Source organism: Patagioenas fasciata, chromosome 1 (genome assembly GCF_037038585.1).
Source record: "Patagioenas fasciata isolate bPatFas1 chromosome 1, bPatFas1.hap1, whole genome shotgun sequence".
In the NCBI taxonomy this organism is placed as follows: Eukaryota; Metazoa; Chordata; class Aves; order Columbiformes; family Columbidae; genus Patagioenas; species Patagioenas fasciata.
This window is the reverse complement of record NC_092520.1, coordinates 206308386-206330065: the sequence shown is the minus strand read 5'-3', so window position 1 is coordinate 206330065 and position 21680 is coordinate 206308386. Positions and strand designations below refer to the sequence as shown.

The 21680-nt window shown below is 38.1% G+C and overlaps 1 protein-coding gene across 5 annotated transcripts in view; it reads left to right on the top strand.

The window, feature by feature from the left end:
- SEMA3D (semaphorin 3D) overlaps window positions 1-21680 on the top strand; it is a 142973-nt gene that overhangs the window by 75550 nt on the left and 45743 nt on the right. For all 5 annotated transcript variants that reach the window (XM_065839042.2, XM_065839023.2, XM_065839050.2 and 2 more), the window contains exons 5-8: window positions 218-337; window positions 4439-4532; window positions 7786-7914; window positions 13982-14124. In XM_065839042.2, coding sequence (XP_065695114.1) covers window positions 218-337; window positions 4439-4532; window positions 7786-7914; window positions 13982-14124 — 486 coding nt within the window. The remainder of the gene's footprint in view (window positions 1-217; window positions 338-4438; window positions 4533-7785; window positions 7915-13981; window positions 14125-21680) is intronic.

The window sequence follows — 21680 nt, the reverse complement described above, 5'->3', positions numbered from 1 at the left end:
TTGCAAGTCTGATTGATGAACTGCCTAGGAGATAGCCACTGCAAAATTGTATCTGTCACAACTTTGAACTCTTTAGTAAACAGTCTCTGCTACAGTAGTTCTGAGTTTACATGCACCAATACTACAGTTATAACCTAGTATCTATAAAACCTAGTACCTATAACATGAATGAGAAGAATAAACATAAAAATAACCTTTCTCTTTCTTTTCCCAATAGACAGAATGTGCCAATTTTATCAGGGTTCTTCAACCGTACAACCGAACCCATGTTTATGTCTGTGGTACAGGAGCGTTTCACCCTCTCTGTGGATATATTGAACTTGGAACACACAAAGAGGTAATTTATTTCCCCACTACTCTGACATATCAAGGAATAACCCCCATCTTGTTTAGCATTCATCATAGATTGGAAAATACTACACGAGTGTGTAAAAAATGAACTGACAGCAGCTTGTGTAAATAACAGGGTAAATGGTGGATTTTGCAGGTCAGACAGGAACTCGTGTTCTCACATTTGATATGTGCATATCTTTTTTGAACAAAGCACTTTCCTCAGTAAAGCTTAATACACAAAGTTCTTCAGAATGACGCTTTCATATGATTAACTAAGTGAAGAGAACATTTAACCCAGATGTCTTTCTTTATGGTAAGTCATTTCCACACACACTTTCTGCTTTCATACACACACACATGCAGAGTTCAAGATGACACTTGTAGGTCTATTTTTTTAATGTATACACATCCTTGGTCAACAGAGATGGTTTTGTATTCCTTGTGATACAGAAATTGTAAAGGGTCTCCGAGCCTGAGTCCAAAGATGGCACCTCACGACTTTGCAGATGTTTTACAGCCCTGTCACTAAGTAGTTGTTGGGTATCTTCCATCATTAGTGGCATATTCCTGAACTGAAGTTAGCAGCTGATTGGTCTTCATTTGCTGGTGACAAAGAAATCTCTATCTTAAGTGGTAAATGTTTGAGACCTAACCCCCACAACAGAAGCATTTTGGTGCTGTGTCAAGCAGCCACTTAGTACACAAGTCTCTTTTTAACTCCTATATGTATAACACCTTGGCTATATTTATGATGCCAGCCCTGTTCTCAGACGGTGTTGAGATGTGACCTGTCTGGCTGCTTGCCTGTGGTGCAGGCTTTCTATTTCACTATAGAAATAGCTTTGTCTTTTCTTTGGGTCTCAGTGAAATTCTGGAATATAAGAAATTACCTCTAATGATATATTATTAAGTGTGATAACCTGAAGTATGCATACAGTGAAGTTATTCCAACTTACGGTATCAGGGGCAGATGTTCACAGAAAAACAAAATAAAAAAAAAAAAAAAGGTATGAATGCTTGACCAAACTGAGACCTATCATTATATTCCACAAAATCTGTGGGTGGGTTGGTTGATCATTCCAGAGGGGCTGTCTATGTTACAGAAAACTGAAGCTGCCTGAAATCTGTATGGTGGTGTTCTTCCTCTAATAAGCCATTAATGCTCCTGGTATTGTTGGGTATATGCTGTATAATTGGGCTTGTGATGAAATAATTTTGTAGGCTTCTTTGCTTCATTACTTTAAATATTCCAGTTGAAGCAAATGAACTTTTAGATCCTTTGTACCATGCTGATTCCTTAGCCTGAATGATCAAATACACAGCTGAATTGAACAGAGCAGCTCTCAGCAAGAGTATAAGTAAAACTCTGTTCTACCTCTGGGTCATTAGCAAGATGCCTTATTCACTCTACCATTGCACCTTTAACTACTTCATTTGTGAAGGTTGTTTTCATCAGACATTATGAAATTATGGATTTGGTCTGATTGTTCAGTCTGGCAGCCAGTCTAGACAAGGGGTCTGTCTCAATTAGATGTGACCTATTACCTTATGAGAGGAAATAGAAGAAGAATCCCAGTATTGTATTTCCTAATCCCCCCACTGTCCCACAGTCCTCCCTCTCCTGCATTCCTCCTGGTTACTCAGCTGCAGTGGTAGGTTGGAGAGTGTTCAGCACTACTTGTGCCTCTTCTGATGGTGCATCTCTTCTACAACCTCTTACTGAATTAACAGCTTTGAATGGCATGAGGTATATTTCCCCTTTCCTTCTTGGATCCCAAACACCTACATTCACTGTCCTGGTCCTGCCTCTCCAGATAAATGTGACATGGCAGGAGGGTCCTGAGGACAATCCTATTGACATGAATTTGACAGGCAGCTGCAAATGTCTCCTACCAGGAGTCCTAAGTGGTAATTCAAAGTGCTTCTATTACAAATCTGTTCTTTCAGTGTGTACCCCACCTTTTTTTTTTTTTTTAATTTTTGGGTTTTAAGAATGGATAATGGATATTTGGTAATTAGCAACCTCTACAGGAACCTGTGGGATGCTTGAGAGAGCCAAGGCCTGAGATGGCTTCATGGAGGCTGCGAAACCAAGCAGTACCTTGCTGACCTTTGAAAGCTGCTGGTGGATCTGCCCAGTGGCCTGCTGACCAAGGCCAGTGCTGTGAAAACAGAGAGGAAAACAGTGTGGGTCAGGTGACTGAAAACCACAGCAGATACTGCTTTTGAAGCAGTACAAATCCCCTATGGTATCACACAATTAAAGGGGATTAAAGTTCTGGTCTTGTTATTGCTGAAGTCACTGCCAAAACTTCTCTTGGCTGGTGAAGAAGAGGCTTGGACTGGTTGGTGCTGTCAGCCACTGCTCTCCAAGGGATGCTCTTTTCTTTGAAAGCTTTGTCCAAAGTGAAAGCAGGAGGTTAATTCTGTGTGAATGGCTGGTAGTGTCCATTAGTTTGTCTGGGTGAAGTCTGAAATATTTGATGCTGATCTATAAAGCCTTCAGTCCCTTGAGTACTGCTGGACTTGGAGACAACCCCTTTTCATGCAATATGGAAAGGATCTTCTGAGCAGCTCAGGACTGCACATCTTAGAAAAAAATAAGAATGGGACACTAACATAGTAAAAAAAAAAAAGCAGCTTAATTTTTAATTTAGCTTTGTACTTGGTGTGCTCTGACTCACTTCAGTAACCTGAGAATTTGGTTTGACTGATATCCCACATATTTGGAAAGATAAAAGGGATTGTTGTTTGATTATTATATTTTGTTTCGTATCAGCCAGGATTGCTGGAGGAAATGGAATTTATGTTCATAGATTGGAATTGAGTTTTTCTTTTCTCTTAAGGAGCTTAATTATTCAGTATCCTGGGCTTTTGTCTTCTGAGCCTGGACAGTTTAGGAGACACCTCAATGAAATTAAAAACTTTGGTCATATATAATCTGATGTACATTAAGGATGAATTAATGTGTTGTGAAATATGATCCTATGTGGACATCTTTGGGCATACCTAGCTATCATTTGTATTCTTCAGTCCTCTTGAAAGGCAGAGATACAGAAACAAATTATTAAAATCACTTTACCCTTTTCAAAGTAGTTGTTTAAATCATAGAGGTGTTTTGGGTTTCTTAGACTAACTTCAAAAGTTGTGTCTCTACAGTACACATTAAATCCACAATGATTTGATTCCATAACACTAGTGGGATTTTCGATATCACTGTAGGTCAAAGAGTATGTTAACCGTAGTTCTTTCTGTTGGCAGTTTGCCTTCTCTAACAGCAGCAGAATTCTGAAAATCAAGTCTCTATACCTGCAAATATTTCACATTATTCCTCTGAGCAACCAGTTTACCTTCAAAAGGACTCACTGTGGTTTTCAATTTGAGTTCTCTTTTAGGAAACCAGTGAAAGGAACGAGTAAAAGCATTCATTTTGGCAATTCCCAACAACAGTAAAGCTTCAAATTGCTGCTTATAGCAATGGAGTTGTTGATTGCCCACTGAAAAGATCAGGAATAGTTTTTAAATAATGTCTTTTCTTTATCTTCCTCTATGCCCTAGTTCCGCGACCCAGGAATTAATCACACTGTATTTGGGAACTACAGGGATCTATTCTGATATCTCTTGTATCACTAGCCTTGTTAAAAATAACAAGAGAGAGCATATGCTGCTTTCATTTAAAAGGGGCTGAACTGTATCTGCCACAAACATTATTCAGCAGTCCCTGGAGAAATTTAGGAGTCAGCCAGGATCCCTTCTGGGTCTCCTGTTGCAACACACTCTATCAGCACTTTTCCAAATAGAAGCCAGTGCCTTTTAAGTACAATCCAGCATTTAATCTAAATGGAAATGAACAATGCATCTTTTTTTCTGAAAAGAATTGTGTTTTTCTTAGATTTGTGCTTCACTATAGAGTAAACAGGATACATTAAAATGATAAGTGAAAAAAATCCAGATAGAAAACAGCAGCACAGACTATAAATATCAATGCTGAGATGACAGTTGCGTGATCTAATACACCTTCACTTCATATCTTAGCAGAACAGTCCATCTACGTAAGTTTTTCTCTGCAGCCACACCAAGATAATGAATATGTGTTTATTCTCAGGAAACGGTTTTCCGGCTGGACACTCAAAACTTGGAGTCTGGCAGGTTGAAATGCCCTTTCGATCCCCAGCAGCCCTTTGCTTCGGTGATGGCAGGTAAGAAACCATCAGAGCCAGTTGCTCCTCTCAGATGTGTGATGGATTCATAACGCAAAGTCTGGGGTCAAAGGCTCAGCAGATGCCATGGTTGAAGCTCCTCTGGTTGTGTTTCTGATCCCTGTTTGTGCTCTTGGAGCTGAGGAAGTCTTCAGTCTGCAGACACCAAAAAGCTGGAAGTGCAGCAACACAAACAGAGACATTTGAGCAGCTGCGAAGCCTTTGCCACTTGAGGAGGAAGGCGGTTTCATCCTCACCCAGTCATTTCTCCTTTAAGAAGAAAGCAAAAAAAACACACAGACAGACAATGTTTCAAGCGCTTCTGGGCCTCTTTTTGCAATTATCAATATGTTCTGCCCTTTGAAGTCTGCTGACATCCACTATTTCCATAAATACATTTTTGAGGTTTCTATTTACTCGAGTAGCCACTTCTGAAGCTGGAAACCCGGGAACAAGATAGCGCGATCTGCCTGCTGCGTGCATCGCAGCGCTGTGTGGTCTGACATTTGGTGCCGAGGAATGTCTGCTTGACCTCTGGATTTCAAATCACTGTAAGAGCGACTTTTGTCATGCTTTCGTTCATAGCTGTGGACAATTTTCATTTAACTTGTCCGTCAAGCACATGAATACAAGATAAGAGTGAAGCACCATGACGTTTTCATTTACAGTCAAAGAGCAGTGGTGACAATGCTTTGAAGTATCAGTCACTCTGCGTTATAAAAAGAATATGACTAATGTTCAGTCTTTATTCTCAGATAATAAGATAGATGATTTGTGAATCTGACCCAAGAGATGGGGCAGGACTTCCTTTATTAAAGACAATAGATTAAAGCCAGCACTTATTCTTCTCAGGGACCCCTAGTACTGTTTAATGGCCGTGAAGTCTATTTTTGAAATGAGATTCTAGAAACCTCAACTTTTTTCTCTCTCTTTTTTTTTTTTTTAATGCAATAGAACCCCATGATTTATTATAGTGTTGGCTAATTTCAGTAGCACTCTAGTGCTTTGACTGCTCTGTTAAATCTTGTGAAATGAAGAAGCTGCTGTGTTTCAGCTAACTAAAACATGAACTTCAGTACATAAGAATTTTCAAGCTAGATAAAAGTAATGGTCAGAGTTTCTAGTATCCCTTCTCTGTCTGTGCCTGCTGTCAAGTGCTTTGCAATAACGTACAATAGACATTGCAAAGAGCTACAGACCTGACCAGAGGATGCGTTCTTGGTCTATCTTTTGATGATTATTTTGTTCCCAAGAATACTAGAAGAGCAATATAGCTCATGAGTAAGATACTGCACTGGGATGCAGTTCCATCTCTGCTACCAATGAGAAGAGCAATCTTTGGCATGTGACTTCTCTCTGCTTAGTTTTATTCACCTACTAAATGGCCATAAATATTATTTGTATCCTTCAGAAAGCACTTTGAAAACCGTTATAAGTATATGAGCTAAAAATATTTCACTATATTTTCATTCATATATGTAGGTTAATAAAATTTCAACTCTTCGTAAAAATGTGTAATCTCTCTTTGAATTCCACACATCATTTCACCCCAAATAAATTCCACAGACAAATGTGAAAAGCTAGTCTTTCTGACTGAAAAACCACCTGCTCATCATCCATCTTCTATTACAAATTACTGCTCACTAAAACTGTTCTGGACAAAACTGGAACTTGGAATGAGAGATATCAAAAAGTGAGAGAAGTGCTGAAAATGCCTTGTCAGCAGAGCCTAAGCAAGGATGGAGAATTTCTGTTGGCCCTTCAGATTTATTGATCACTGAGTGCCTGTCAGTTAGCAAACACCAATTACCCTGCCCATTCCTCATTATGACAAATACCTTTCAGAATGCACTATTGTTTCTTTACAAAGGCGACATGCTGTCTGAAAGATGTGTTTTCCAATACTGTCATGGAAATAATACATAAGTCACAATAATAACGAGGTAAAAAGAAAGCTGATAGATCTTTTTTGGCAAATAAAGTGCTTGTGGATTGTGGGTTGTGGTTTTGTTTTTCTTTTCTTTTTTCCCTTTGATCTTATTTTTTTAAGTCATTTACATCTTTTGCAAATGAAAACACAAACATCTATGTTGAATGGTATTTATTCTGCATTCACTCTCAACAAAGAACTTCTTTCTAAAAGATCTTGTGAAATGTTCCCACCCAGAGTATCAGAAAATCTGGAGAAAGAATTCCTGGAAGGGGATTTTTATGTATCATATAGATTTTTATAAGTTAACCTTTTTTATTTTTACAAACTCCAAGGATTTATTGTTGTAAGTCCTTAAATAAAAAACAAACTCCTCCAACCAATAAAGCTATCTTGTTATTTTGAAAAAAAAAAAAAAAAATTAAAAAAAATTACAGTGTTACTGTTTCTTCGCTTCTTTTTAGAAAAGTACTGTGATCTGAAAGAAAAGATAAAATATTGTGCAATTCTTAAGATTGTGAAGTTTTACATTGCACATGCTGGCAAAAGACTAAATAGAAACTGCAATTGCAGCAAGCACACTGTACTGTATTATAGATATAGTTTCCTTGTGAGACAAATTCTGGCTGCTTTATTCAAGTAAGATGTCTCATTTATTTTAGTGGGACCACTTGCCATGTTAAAATGATCACAACTGGGTCTGTAGCCATATTCCTACCACTAATGCATTACGTAGTTGAGAAGAATTCCCATAGTACCTAAATTCCTCTTTGTGAATGAAGTGTTGGATGGAGATCCCGATGCCAGGAAAGGGCCAAGCTGTGAAGTTCCCATAGTGAAGCATCCATCATGTTCAGTAGCTCAAGCCCAGGAGCAGCAAAACCATTGCTGTGGCAAGTCTGGGACACAAGAGCTATTAAAGCTTGAATGGATAGATGGTTGTGTCTCTTCCAGAGCCCCCAGGTCCATGGTCAGTGCTCATGAGGCAAGATGCTCAGTTCAAATATAACTTTATACTCTTAAGGGCCCAGTACGCCTTAAAGCCTGGAAAACTTACTTTTCTGAGAGCCTAAAAGGTTTGAAAATTTGACTTGGACTCCTTCACTTCTCAGACATATAATTACACATATTACGTCTATTTAAATGTAAGTAGCTTCACAGAATCCCAAATCCCATTAAAATATAAGTCAATAATACTTTAAAATATTAAATTACTTTATAGGTCAATTAAATGCAGGTGTTGTTCCCTCAACAAAACACAAATAGTTTTAATTTTGTTTACTCCACAGCTGTAGAAACCCTATCTCTTTTCTTCATTTGCAGATGAATATCTTTATGCTGGAACAGCTTCTGATTTCCTTGGCAAAGACACTGCTCTAACACGTTCTCTGGGCCCTTCTCACGACCACCATTACATCAGAACTGACATTTCTGAACATTACTGGCTTACTGGTAAGATCCTAAACATATGTTGTTGTCATTTGCATTGTCCCTTCCTCTCTGAAGTTAATAAGCCCTTTCTTATATAAATATATGTCCAATTACTATAAATATAGATATTCTATCATGGTATCTTTGGATTACGTAGGCTTTTTTAAAAAAAGCTCAGTGGAACAAAAATGTACATGAGAAAAGACACAGGGGTAAAAATGCTAATTAAGGAAAGACTAGGGGTGTAAGGCCTAACTGTTCTTCCTGTCTTTGATCTATATATCTGTATATAGTCCTGTAATTGGAATAATACCATGACTTAAATGTTTTTATTTCCAGCCTTGTTGGAATAATTTTTTAAGCCCTTTTTTCCGATCACTTGTTAAAAGCAGTTCCCTATAGCATGTTGAAATGACAGACTAGAAATTCCATATTTTTAGGTAGGAGGTCTTTATTTTTTCTTTTCCTTTTTAAGGGGGAAAAATACCTTTTGTTGCTGTGAGGATCATTTAAAACCACTAAGGGCACCCTAAAATAGCTTCCCAAGGAAAACACTGTTTTTTCTTGCCTGTTAAAAAACATTCTGAGCTAGTAAACCCTCTAAAAAACTGACTGCATTTACACCCAGCCAGTCTCAAACCACACACAGAGTAACATGGAAAACTTAGCTCACAACCTAACCCTGCTCAATTAAAGCATCCCCCTTTTAGCCGTCAACTGTCTTTAAAGATGTGGCAACGCTGGCCCTGATTCAGGGGGCTTGTGTAGCTATTGTGGGTGTATTGTAAAGCCAGGGCCTGCTGACCACAGGGTTAAGTTGTCTTCCCAGCAGAGACTTCTGAAAGGGATAATTTTGCCTCTTAACTCTTTGAGATCTCAGTCAGAGGAAGTGTTCTTTTTCTATTTTTTTTTTTTTTTTTCTGTTTCTCTCCCTTCTCCTAAGCTGTTCCTTGCATTTTTGTCTAGATATAACTCCATAACCTCAGGATTTCTGCTGGGAGATGAGTAGGAAAGGAGAAGACACTTAAAGTCATTTTACTTTTCCAAATAGGAACAGTCCTTTGGCCAGATAGAAAAATCTCCACACCTGATTTTGCTGACCTACCCCACTTTCATCTTCTATCTTCAAAACCTTTATTGTCCCACATTTCCTATCACATTTCTCTATTTCTACACATCCCTTGTGCAATGTAGACCAGAAATTGGCTGTAAGCAATAGGGACCAAAATGGGTCCTTCCAGCAGACAACTGCTCTAATGGCAACTACCTGTGAAATTGAATATTCAGTTTTATCACCGGCAGCCTGCTGGTGCTCAGCATGGAAAGATGGTTGGGGTAGCTGCTTTCCTAAGGGATGATATAATATCCTAACAAGAAAGATTTACTGCAGTCTGGTCCTGAGGAGCATCTGGTGTTTTCATTAGTATAGGTTCACCTTGATGAGCATCACAGGGTTCAGTTCTCAGCCCAAAAGAACTTACAGTTTAAACATCCAGTTCCAAAGATTTCTTTGTGCTACTAATGTTTCTTCATGAACAGTTTAAGGCAAAGGAATAGTATAATTACACAAGATTAACTAAAGGTTTGAGAACTGGTGATGTGTTTTAGTTTGGAGGCTGGTGTAGAAGTGTCTGCCTTTCTTCTTTTTTTTTTTTTTTAGATGTGTTTTTTACTCTGTTTTCACTTAAAGCATCTTTATTTGTGAAAGTTTTCTACAGAGAATAATATATTAATATGTCTGGGTTTAGTGCTTTAGTGTGCTAGACTGTGACGTGAAAATTACCCCACACTACATAAACACTGAAGACCCCTTGTATTCTTCAGGTTTACCTTGTTTCCAGCCATATAAAAATCTACAGCCATGCTCTGTGTAAGACTTCTCATACACAATCCATGCAGTGTTATACTAAGAGGCATATATATAAACTAGGTGCTTTTAATAGTTTGAAACAGTCCTTTTAAGGCTGGAGAAAAGTTTGAGTGCAATTCTAAATGATGGGATCATTTCTACAAGAAGCCATAGGGTAACAAATGTATTTCTAGTTTATTGTGTAATGTTACCAATTGCATACATTTGTGCTTTCAGCTGATATTGGTATATAAAAAATATATATATATTTACTTAATTTCAGGTGTAAAACTCCCATCCCATCTGAATCCCCTCTTCCGTAAATCTACCACCCATTTGCCAAGCATATGTTATACCTCCAGGAAAGGTTGTACATACTTCAGTAATTGTACAATTAGAAATAAATTATTTCCAGGCATGACTCATATTTTACTTAGGATAAGCATAAAATGTATCGCTTGTTTTTTTTTTTTTTTTTTTCTGGAGGGCTGAGAAAGTTTTGCTATAATGCACCTTAATATTTTTAAAGTTTAGTCTTATTCTCTTTCTGGAAACAGGATTATCCTTTCCTGGGAGAAGGGAGAGAAAGACAAAACATAAGGGAAAAATGCGTAGGATACCTTCCAGTTCCTTGCAGGGCATCTCTATCTTGACTAATTAAGACGTCTTAATCTCAATGACTGAATAGCAGCTCCACAAAGGAGAAAGGGAGGAAGGCAGCTAATCTTTCCCATGACTCATGCTTGCACAGGTTCATACTCCTGCATGCAGAAGCACTGAACACAAATGGGATGCTGCCCCTCCTCAGACTTCAGCCCTTCTCCTGCAGAGCTGAAGAATCGGATGCTACCAGAATCACTGACCGGAGCTGCCTCACCCCTGGGCATGGCCATGGCCAAGGATGAGACATGTGGAGCTGGTGGCCCCGCTCCGGATGGCAAAGCTGCCCACTGGAACCAAGTCCACCCTGCCTCAGCCCAGCAGGCAGAGGAGGTTGTCCTGTGGTAGGATACCCAAGCCCTACATACAGGCATGAACTAAACAGCTGCACATTCCTCTCTCATTTATAGGAAGCTACAGCCATAATTGGAATGAATGCTTCCCTGAATCACATCCATCTTTTTTTTTTTTTTTTGATCTTCATTGCAATTTAGTTGTCTTTGCCAGGGCAAAGACTCACAGGCAATGACTTCTTTATATCCTGCGAACTTTGGATGGGATTCAGCTCACTTAGCTTTAAAAGGCAAAAGTTAGCATCCTGTCTAAGCTCAACCGTTATGCTTGTCTCTGCCTGTAATTTACAGACAGAGGTGACATTTCCAGAGGGTGACTCACCCCACCTATTGTAAGAATCTGTCTTAAAATAGGATTATTCACTGTGATTTTGTTCCTTCAGTCCCTCCCTGAGAGATCTGGATGAGCTTGACTTCTAGGTGCTTAAAGACAAATATGAGCACTTCCTTTGCATTTTATCATGCCCCATATTTCTTTCTGGCAGCCCAACTGCAAAGATCTTCTGCCTCTCACAGTTTTGGGTTAGTTTTTCATTTATTCATGTTCTGGGATTTGCTAGTCCTTTGTTGTCCTCTTTTTTCTGAGCCTAATGAGTCTTACTTCTGATCAAGCCGTGCATGGTTGTGCTGTCTAAAACTACTGCTGGTGTTAGAAGGCTGTGATAGCTGGCAGGTAACAGCAAACAATGACCACTCCAGCAAATCTATCAGTGAAGGACAAGGTGTAACAGCTCTTCCCACTAGGCCACAAGAGCATGTTTCAAAAAGCACGTGCAACACCTGAATTTGTTGTACCATCTAATGTCAAAGATCAGGATGCCTTTAGCCCCCTGTTTTGTTTACATAAATTCTGACCATGAAAGTAGTATGTGGGAAGACCTTCTATTCAAGCAATTAGGAGAGACCTCTGTGTGTATGGGAAAACAAACAATGATTTAAAATCATCATTGTATAATTTGTTTACCATGCAAATAATCAAAAAAAACTGATTCCCAGTAGGCTTAAACACATTTTTCTATGTTGTATGGATGGATTGCAAAAGATGAGACAAAGATCTCATTTGCAGAATGTAATGTGCTTTTCAGATCATATTTACTTGTTTTCTGTCTCTTTATCTTCATACCTCTTACAGTGTATTTTTGTTTGAAATTAACTTTCAGTTTCAGTGTTTTCCATTGTGATTTAAAATAATTAAATATTCATATTCCTTTAATTTGTTAGAGATTCTTCTAAATGCATCCTAGGACTTGGTATTTAGCCGTTTGTTTTTTCATTTGACTTGCCAAGTAAAGCAATGAAATTTAATTTAAAAAAACCCCATCTATTTAGAGTTCTGTTCTGTGAATGTTGATTTAAAAAAAAAAAATCTATGTGAAATTCAAATGAATGCTATAGAAGTATTTCACAGGTTTTCCTATTAAATGACTGTTTAGCTAACTGCATATTTAAGAAACCATACTGGAAGCATATTTATGTATTTATTCACGCCTAGAGATCTAATCTTTGAAGTAGCCTTACAGACTCTGAGGGGTAATTGAATATTTTCTTTAGACTCATATTGAAATCCTAACTTAAATTTATAGGGCTTGACGCCTGCATCATTTCATTTTTCTACTGACACCATTCTCCAGTGTCAGAAAGGTTTAAAATGGAAGCAGCACTGTGGCTATTTTGACCCATAAATTTACCCATAAATTTACTCTTCTGTCATGAAGGTGCACATTCAGCACTTAACACATCCCATTTTGCCTCAGGCCTTCTACTGTGAACTTTTGAATCAAGGACCCTCTTTTTGTTCTGTGTGTACTATAGAGTTCATGGTGAAAATTCCTCAAGGCTAATGTAAAGCAACAATTAGAAAAAAGACAAAGGCATGAAGATACAGTAAAAGCTGATAATAGTATTCCCCACATATCACCAGGGTGCTCTGTTTGCTCTGCCACTTTACGCCATCCTTCCATTGCTTTCTACCGCAGCCTGTCTGCTCATGAGGACAAAGACTGTGTATTTTATTGCTGAAAGAATGTGTTTTAGAGTCAAGGGTCTCTTTACACTGTATTTGTATAACCACTTCTGTTTAAAGAAAAACAGCATTGATACAAGTGCCCTCAAAAGAGCTCATCTATTGTAGCGCATTGGGGAATATCTTAAAAATCACTTACTCATGTATCTGGTTCACTTTTGCCAGAAAGTTGTTGCCTGCTCTGCTGCAGTCAGGGTTTCCTGGAACTCCTTTAAATACTGATTTTAGTGCAAAATTTAAAAGAAAGTAAAACCAAAACAATAAAACAAAAAAAAAGGAAGAAAAACAACAACCAAACAAATAAACAAAATAATCCACCACAATTGGTGAGCAGGTAGAGCAGGACAGGAGATCATGAACAAGAGCGCCAATGAACACAGTGAAGAACATGTATTCAGTTCTTAACCCGATCAACGAGCCTATAGGATTCAGGCAGAGACAGTCAAAGTTGCTTTGGAAAAGACCAGAAATAGTAAAACTGCTCAGCATGTCAGGGTAAAGCATGTTGTTACACTCCTAGCAAAAAGGAAATTTAAATAACCCAAACTGACAGCTACATTGATATAGCTAATGTTTTCAGGCATAACAAGGAACAGTGCCCTTAAGACCGACGAGTCAGTTGTGGAGTTTGGTGTGCTAACTTGGGTATGGCATGGCACCATGTCGGATTTGGTAGATCTAGTCAGTAAGATTGTTATAGCACAGTTATGTAGAAAACTTTTAACTTGGGAAAGCTATAATTTATATTGATTTTTTGCAAGCTTTCTGTAGTAAACAGTAGTGTATTTCTGTACTCATAACTGCTGCAATGTGTAATTAAACTAATTTATATTCTACTGTGTGATTTGAGAAATTCTACTTAGCTTGATATTGGTGAAAAAAGCAATAAGATAGATTTTTGTAGGCAATACTTTGTGCTAAAAGTCATCCTACTTTTATACAGAGAGTGATAACCAGTGCCGTGTATTTATGCAAGTGGTAGTAAAATATATACACAAAAACATCACACTACAAATAAGTACTTCAGAATCAATGGTGGATTTTGCATGGAGTTAGTAAGAAACTTGATACTCTGTGTCTATACAATTATATTTTTGGTTTACTGGAAGATGCACAACAAATGCAGATATTGAAACAGAAATTTAGTATCAAGCATAAGACTTTTCTTCACAATTTAAATATTTTTTTGGTGGGAACTTCTAGGAGCAAAATTCATTGGAACATTTCCCATCCCGGACACCTATAATCCAGATGATGACAAAATCTACTTCTTTTTCCGAGAAATATCACAAGATAGTGGCACGTCTGACAAGACAATCCTTTCCCGAGTTGGGAGAGTTTGTAAGGTGAGAAATCTTATCTTTTTATTCTTTAAAAAAAAAAAAAAAGGTTTGTTTCTGTGAGAAATCTGTTTTTCCCTTTAGGTGAGAAGGAAATAGTTTTGTGACCCAATGAGCCATTATAGTATTTTTTTCTGAACATAGACTACTAATGTTGTTTGAAGTTTACTTGTCTGAAAAACAGACTTGATATGGAATGTGTACCACTTCTAGAAAGGCTAATACGCTTATAAACGGTAATCCCATGTGTAAATGGCAATGTATTGACCTTCAGTTATGAACCAGTGACCTACTTTGTTTCATAAGCTTTCAGTGAAGATTGACTTGTCGAAGTTTACACAGTGGCAAGGTATTTGGGTTTTTGTGGAAAGTGCCCAGTGAACGGAGGAATATACAAACCCATCCCTTCAACCTAGCTTGGTACATCATTCCTGGGCATTACTGAGAGCTGGAGTCAATCATTTGTTTTTGCACATTCCTGATAATCAGTCGGGGTGAGAAGGCTAAAAAATGTCTACAATATCAGAGCTACACCCACATCTGCCTGGAGGCTTCCTCCTCTGGGAAGAAGTGCAGTCCTTGACCTGTTGACCAAGAGGACCCTGGTCCTGGGGTCTGCTGCACTGCAAAAAATTTCATTTGGTTAGTGCCTGACCTCCTTTAAATGATTACTCCTTTTTCTTTCATTATACATGGTTTTGACCCTTTGTCACGGAGGCACCCCAAGATTAGTTCAAGGGACAACAGGGTCCAAAACAACTTTTATTAAAACGGTGAGAAACAGGGTTTTAGCACTCCAAAAGTGACTTAAATAAAGGTTCGGATATCAGTTGAGGAAAATTATTAAGGGACAGCAACTAATACAACAGGCGGTCCGCAGTGTACGTGCACATGGCTTCACCCAAAACAATGCCGGAACCATCTCTGAGTCTGGAAAGAGTACACACTTGCCTGAACACAGTGCGGGATTATTCTTAAAGTGATACAGGTACTTGTAGTGAGTACGGAAAGTGTACGCTTGTGATTCCACGAGGGTAAATTTATAATACACTCACAATCCTGTGAGGGTTAATTTACTTACGCGTGAAAATGTGGACGGAATACTACACGTGCTTATATGGAAGCACGGGAGGAAAATACACTCGCGATTGTGCGAGGAAATAATTTTATACGTGCTTGTATTAAGCACAGGAAGTTACACGTGCAAATGTGCACGGAAAGTATAAATATACTCGCAATCCTGCGAGAAGTTTTACTCACACACGTGGCGGCAAGGCAAGCGGAGTCTCCATCCCAGAGAGGGGGTGCTCTCGGTGGCAGTGGGTAAGCTCGTGCTCCGAGAGACCCGCAACAATGGGCAGAGTCTCGATGAGAGTCCCGTTTTTTATAGGCTGATCAGACCTGACTGTAGGCATTCTAGAAGCTTCTCTGCACCCCCACACTGGCTGTGAGGTGCCCCTGAAGCCTCCAAACATCCCCCACACTGGCTGTAGGCACCTCAGCACTCCCTTATCCTAATGGCCCTGGCCAGAGTGCTCTGGGCCAAACAAAAGAAGCTATTAGCCTCAAGTAGCAGAGAGAGGGAGATGTGCCTACTCCCTCCATACTGAAGGAGGGGAGGCGGAGAGAGGGGGGCTTGCATTCTGCCACACCCTCATGAAAGATTTCTGCCCTTATGGTATTCATACTGTAAACCTGGATTTTCATGAGCTGCACTCTTTTGAAGAAGCATCTATGTCAAGGGCAGAAGCCTCCTCAAATGGTAATGAGAAGATAAACTCATTCCTGCATATGAAGACAGCAGTCAGTATAGAGTTTCCTGTTTAGAAGTCTAATGGGTTTGCTAATATCTTCTTCCCACTAAAACAGAAGGATCTATTGATTTATGTGTCAAACTTTCTATCTACTTCTTTGTCCCACAGTACTGTAGTAACAGAAGCAGTGTAGGTGCTCCCATCCCTTCCTTAAGTCTTCAGTGAATCCAAGTACCCAGGAATGACTGGAACAAATTAGGAAAATGGGACTTCAAAGTTGTCATCTTATTAGTAAATATAAATTTTGAGCAAATGTTTATCTACTGATGAACTAGATATCAGCATCACCACCATAATAAAAACAGGTACATTTCTGTGGTATTTTGTTCAGGTCTGTGTTTATTTGCATTTTCTGAGCAATGTGAATCTACTGGCAGTGAAAAGGATCTTTTTAAGAAGCTTGAATATTAGTAAACAAATAAAAGAGTATATGATTTGCAGTAAAATGTGTCTAGGAGAAGAGCACCCAGAACGTTTACTGGACACACACCGAAAAACAAAGAATGGAGGACACATGTATGAATAACTAAATCTAGACTGTTCTGCAGCCCAGCAGACTCCTAGCAATCAAGATTTCAGTGACCACAGCCATTTCACACTTCTGTCCTTGACCTAAAATGTTAAGAAAACAAAAACTCATTCATAAATCAGTTTTCTAGCAGGTTTTTTAGCCAGACGAAAGAATGGATAATCTTTAGTTGGGTATTTCACAGCACTGTGATTAATGGCAGAATGGAAATGCAAACATATATGATTTGCTGCTAGACATGGCATTTGCTGATTATGAGAAAGCACTTAATGCATTCGGAGAAGTTGGTAGACAACATTTTCAAGCCAAGGCACATGAGAGATTATAGTAAACTAAGATATATTAGCTAGAGATCACCAGCATCCTTCACCTAGAGAAAAAAAAAGCAGATAAGATATCATAATAAAAGCAAAAGCATTGTAAGGAAATCCTAATGACCACGTGTAATCATACCTCCAACGAGACTGAATTTGTAGAGTAATCATGTTAATGGGAAGAAGATGTCTTGAATTTTATTTTTAATAGACAAAGTAAAACAATGGAAAATTTTAAGTAAGGTGGTTATTATTAATGTTAATTTTGCACTGTCTTCTTTATTTACTGAGCACTTCCCAGTAGATACAGAATTCTCTTGAAAGTTCAGTCTTGGTTTTTTTGTACATTTGTCTTAATTACCTGTAAATACAAATAAAGAAAACCCCACTTCAACTATAATGCTAAATATCACAATGAAAATAAAATTATTATGGATATTTAATATAAATTAAAATATGCGAATAGACTTCTCTGTTTAAGGACTAAGATCCTCTGGATCTGTGCTCTGACATGAAACATCTGATATGCTTAATTCTACAATAGGTGATCAACGTTTTTGGCTGCAACAATTGATAACATAATAATTTCTCTTTGCACTGTCTCATTAATGTGACCTGTACTGCACAAAGTCAAGCCGTTGCCTTCTTTCTCTAGCAAACATAGAATAATAGTGAATGGGAGAAGCCCAACAACTTTTGAAATCCTTTGCTTGGTGTAGGCCAAATTTTTTTCTGCTCTTCACCTCACTGTGCCTTAGGGCTCCTGTACATTAATGCCAGAGACACATACTGAAATTAGAATAGACTGTTTTTAATAAGAAGGTTAGTCAATGCAGCCTATTCTTTGGCTAATTTTCAACAGCTCAACAATATGGTCTCTCACTGATCCTCCCCCTTAGGGAAAATATTCTCTGGAAAGCATTCCCTTTTCCCAGCTGCTTTCAGACCCAGAAGATTACAATGCTCTTGCTGCCCGCTCCTTGCCCAAAGTCAAGCAGATGTCACTTGTCTTGTTTGTAAGACCATTCTTACCATCTCGAAGCATGCATTGTAATAATGTAGCCACTGTAGCACTAAATAGCACTGATTTAGATTTACGTCATCTGCATTCTGTATATCACTAGGGGTTATCAGTATGAATTGGGAGGAAGTGCTGTCAACAGTCACTTTCAGAACCAGTTGTGTAATTTATCATGGCAAACAGCATTTCCTATTTTTGGTTTGAGGGAGGGAAAAAAAGTATCATTGGCCTATGTGTAATACCTGATAGTACTTCTAGTGTGTTCCAACTTACATAAGTGTAATCTGTTGGGATATTCATTTTCTTTTCAAGCAAGGTCATAAGTAAAAAGAAAAAAAAAATACTATCAAAGATTAGCCAGCAACATTTATTTGTTTTTAAAAACACACACAGATACACATAGGTATATTACATACAGACACCAGAACCTAAGAGCATGAACCAGTGTATTTTTATTTCTTGAAATGCAGGCGTAAGTTTTTACAGCTACATTGTCTTCAAGCCCATATTACTGAACCAGATTGCATCAGTTAAAGACACGAGAGAATCATGACACACTGAGACAGATTTTGGAGAAAAAAAAAAAGCAACATCCATGCACTGTGCCCTCTGCAGTCAAATAGCAAATCAGCTACATTTTTATATACATACCCGCCACAAAATGATGATAGAATTGTAATTCTGTTTGAGGATAAGCTCACATATGTGCAAATATAGCCCTAGAAAAGACTTAGGTTTCCCTCCTGTTTTCCTCAAATAAAGTCAGGAATGAAAATCTAACTTACAGGAGTCCACAGAAAGGTTTTGGAGAGGGAGGAAGGTCACTGGAGTTTTGTTTGTTTGTTTTCTATATAGAATCACATTTTTTTCATAGTTACAGCCTCATTCTGTTGGAATGGAATGGAAATTAGCCAAAAGCAGTAGTCTCTCTGCTGCAGTATGAAAATCCTATTTATTATTAGAGTGGTTTGTATTTGCTGTGTTACAAGTTTCTCTTTAACAGTTTTGGTGATGTATTGCAAAAGTTATGATCTGCAGTCTTGGAGTCTGATTTCCAAGACTTCAACTGCCAAGAAATCAGACTTTGGGCCCTGATGCTTTCCCATATTTCCGAAAGTGTTCAGTATCCAGAAGCGGCCTTTGTTCTACTGGGAACAAGTGAGGTCTTTGTCTTTTTATTTCGGTATGCCATTCTACCCTCATATATACCACGCTGTACCTGGGGACGAGAATATAGCAATTAGGCACAGCCCTCTTGGTTAAACTGTACTTTCTAAACACACTGGAATGTAATCATTTTAAGAGCTCCTGAGTTGAGACCCCAAGACACACCCTGCATTCCACCTTTAGGTAATGTGATTTATTTCCAAAGCCATGAACACAAGCAGAGTTCAAGGCTATGACCTTGCCTTCTGTCTGGTGCTTTAAGGCAATTTGTATTCCTGAAATGGCGGGAGGGAGCTATTGCTCTGCAACTCTGACTCCAGGGTCTCTGGTGGGCTCTGCCGTGGAGCTGCTTATGTGTAAAAGTTAGGAGGTGTTTTTCTAGTCCTGGAAATAGTCTAGCCATGGCTTTACTGTGGTTAGGGATAACTGGGTCATTAACATTCTTTGTATTTCTATATTGTGTAATGCATCACTCTGTAGATAATTGATCTATCTCCAAAAGCATTTGAGTTGTCCACATAGCATAATGCTTTACCATTCAGCCGTATTAGCTTTGGTCCCGGAAGCGAAATAGCCATGTTAACATGTTCTCAGCAGGGCTAATTAGTCTGGGCTCAGAGCCATGCTCGTGCAGCTATCCTGCTTCCAGTACTGGAGGCAACTCATTCCAAACAAGATTTAACTTACTGCATATTACATACTTACATACTTTCTTTGTCACTATAATATTGCCTAGCCACAATGCTAACCGTGGGTAACGACTTTTTTGTTGCTTTATTATTCTTTTTTTCTTTATTTTTTTAATTTCTCAAGGATAATGATTAAAAATACTTTTAAAATGTCATCCCGAGAAGAACTTCATCCCTTGTTTGACTGTTGAACATCTTTGCAGCAGTGGCTTTTTCAGCAGTCAACTCCTTTTGGACATCCCAATTTGATATTTGAATATTATGTGCCATTTGAAAGTTTTCAAATTATGTAGAAAAGCAGATGCTCGTCAAGATGATTTTAAGGGCTAGTATGTTGGAGACAGGCCAGTTCCTTATAGTATCTGCTTCTAGCTATGATGAATTAAGAGATAAAACATCAGGCTTTGTCAGGCCTTTCGGTCCAACTTTCCTTATTGGCAGTGGTACAGGCGCGAGTATAGGAAGTTCTGTATATTTTTATTTCTCATGGGTGTGTTTCAACAATGTAGTTGGTGTCTTTTTTGAGGAGGGAAATCATGATTTGCAGATGAAGCAGAAATATGTAAGTTATGCTTATATATAAAGAGGTGTGGCTGAACTTTACCGAACCTCAGGGAAAATGAAAAAGAAATCACAGTGTCAAGATAGAGCTTTAAAAACTGGATTATGGAAATGCAGCTGCACAACCTCTGAAAATCATTCTAGTCACCAGAGAGACTCATTGCAGAAGACACTGTTGGTAACTCACTGACTTGGAAGTGGGAAGCCTGAAGTTAATTGGAATGGATTTCCTATGTCTAATCCAAAGACCCTGACTTCGGAGTATTTTGATTCAGATGTTCAAATATCTCTAAGAGTAGCAAATAATGATTTTGCGATTTGGGGAATTTTCTGATGTGATAAAATTAGCTTCCTGAGTTTTTCCTGTCAGTACATTTAATATGAAACTGTGCCACTGTTTACAATGCACGCTTTGCTGTTATCGATTGAGGATTGAGTACATTGTCGTAAACACAGATGTTTCAGGATGATAAATTCTAAAAGTCTCTGTAAAATGTTGACCTACCTTTGTTTTTTGGTCCCATGCTTTTCCAGCTCTCAAATTGTGGTTGTCTGTACTCTAGGTAAGCTGTTCCACATGAATGACTTTAGGCACTTGTATGTATCCAAACTATTAAAGTAATTATCAGGCATTCAGTTCAATCAATAAAGTCAAATGACTATTTTTTAGTGGAAGGTTCCTTCCATCTTCAACCCAAATCACTCTTTGAAGGAAGTATTTTCCACTGACTATAAAGGGAGCTATTAATATTTGACATTAATTGCATGATCCATCTAGTCATTTGACTTGCTTGTAGCTTCATGATCAAGAATGTTATATCTCATAACTTGAAAGTTTTGTTCTGTGCTCTTTTTTTGTTTCTTTCTTTGTTTGTTTGTGTTTTTTTTCCTCTGTCTTTTCGTATTCTATTTAAGTATTTATATCGTATAATTTATATTAAGTATATATGAAAGTTTAGCTGAGTCACAGGTAAAGGCAAGTCAAACAAATTGGAACAAACCATGAGCAGATTATACTCAAAACTTAAGGCAGATTTTCCTGCAAATTTCTTAAGGTATTCTATTACTTCAGCCATCAAATTTCTGTTGAAGTTGGAGTGAACAACCTAATGATGGATGTAACAGTGCATCTGCTTTGTGGCAGTCTTTGAACAGATTTGGGGATGGTTCTTAATACTTCCCAACCTGATGGAGGTAATCTTAGCATGATTGCTGAATGGCCTTGAAGTAAAATGGTGTTTGATTTTATAACTTTGTTTGGTCCAAATCATATTCAAACTTGTTTTTCTCATCTCCCTGTCTTTATCCAAACCTGCTAGTTTTTGTTTGTTTGTTTGTTTGTTTTTTGTTTGGGTTTTTTTGTTTGTTTTTTTGTTTGTTTTTTTTTTTTTTTTCAGTGGTATGCTTAGTAAAAATCCAGATTTTTTTTTTGCTGTACAGTTAGATTTTCCAGTTTGGGTCCCATCC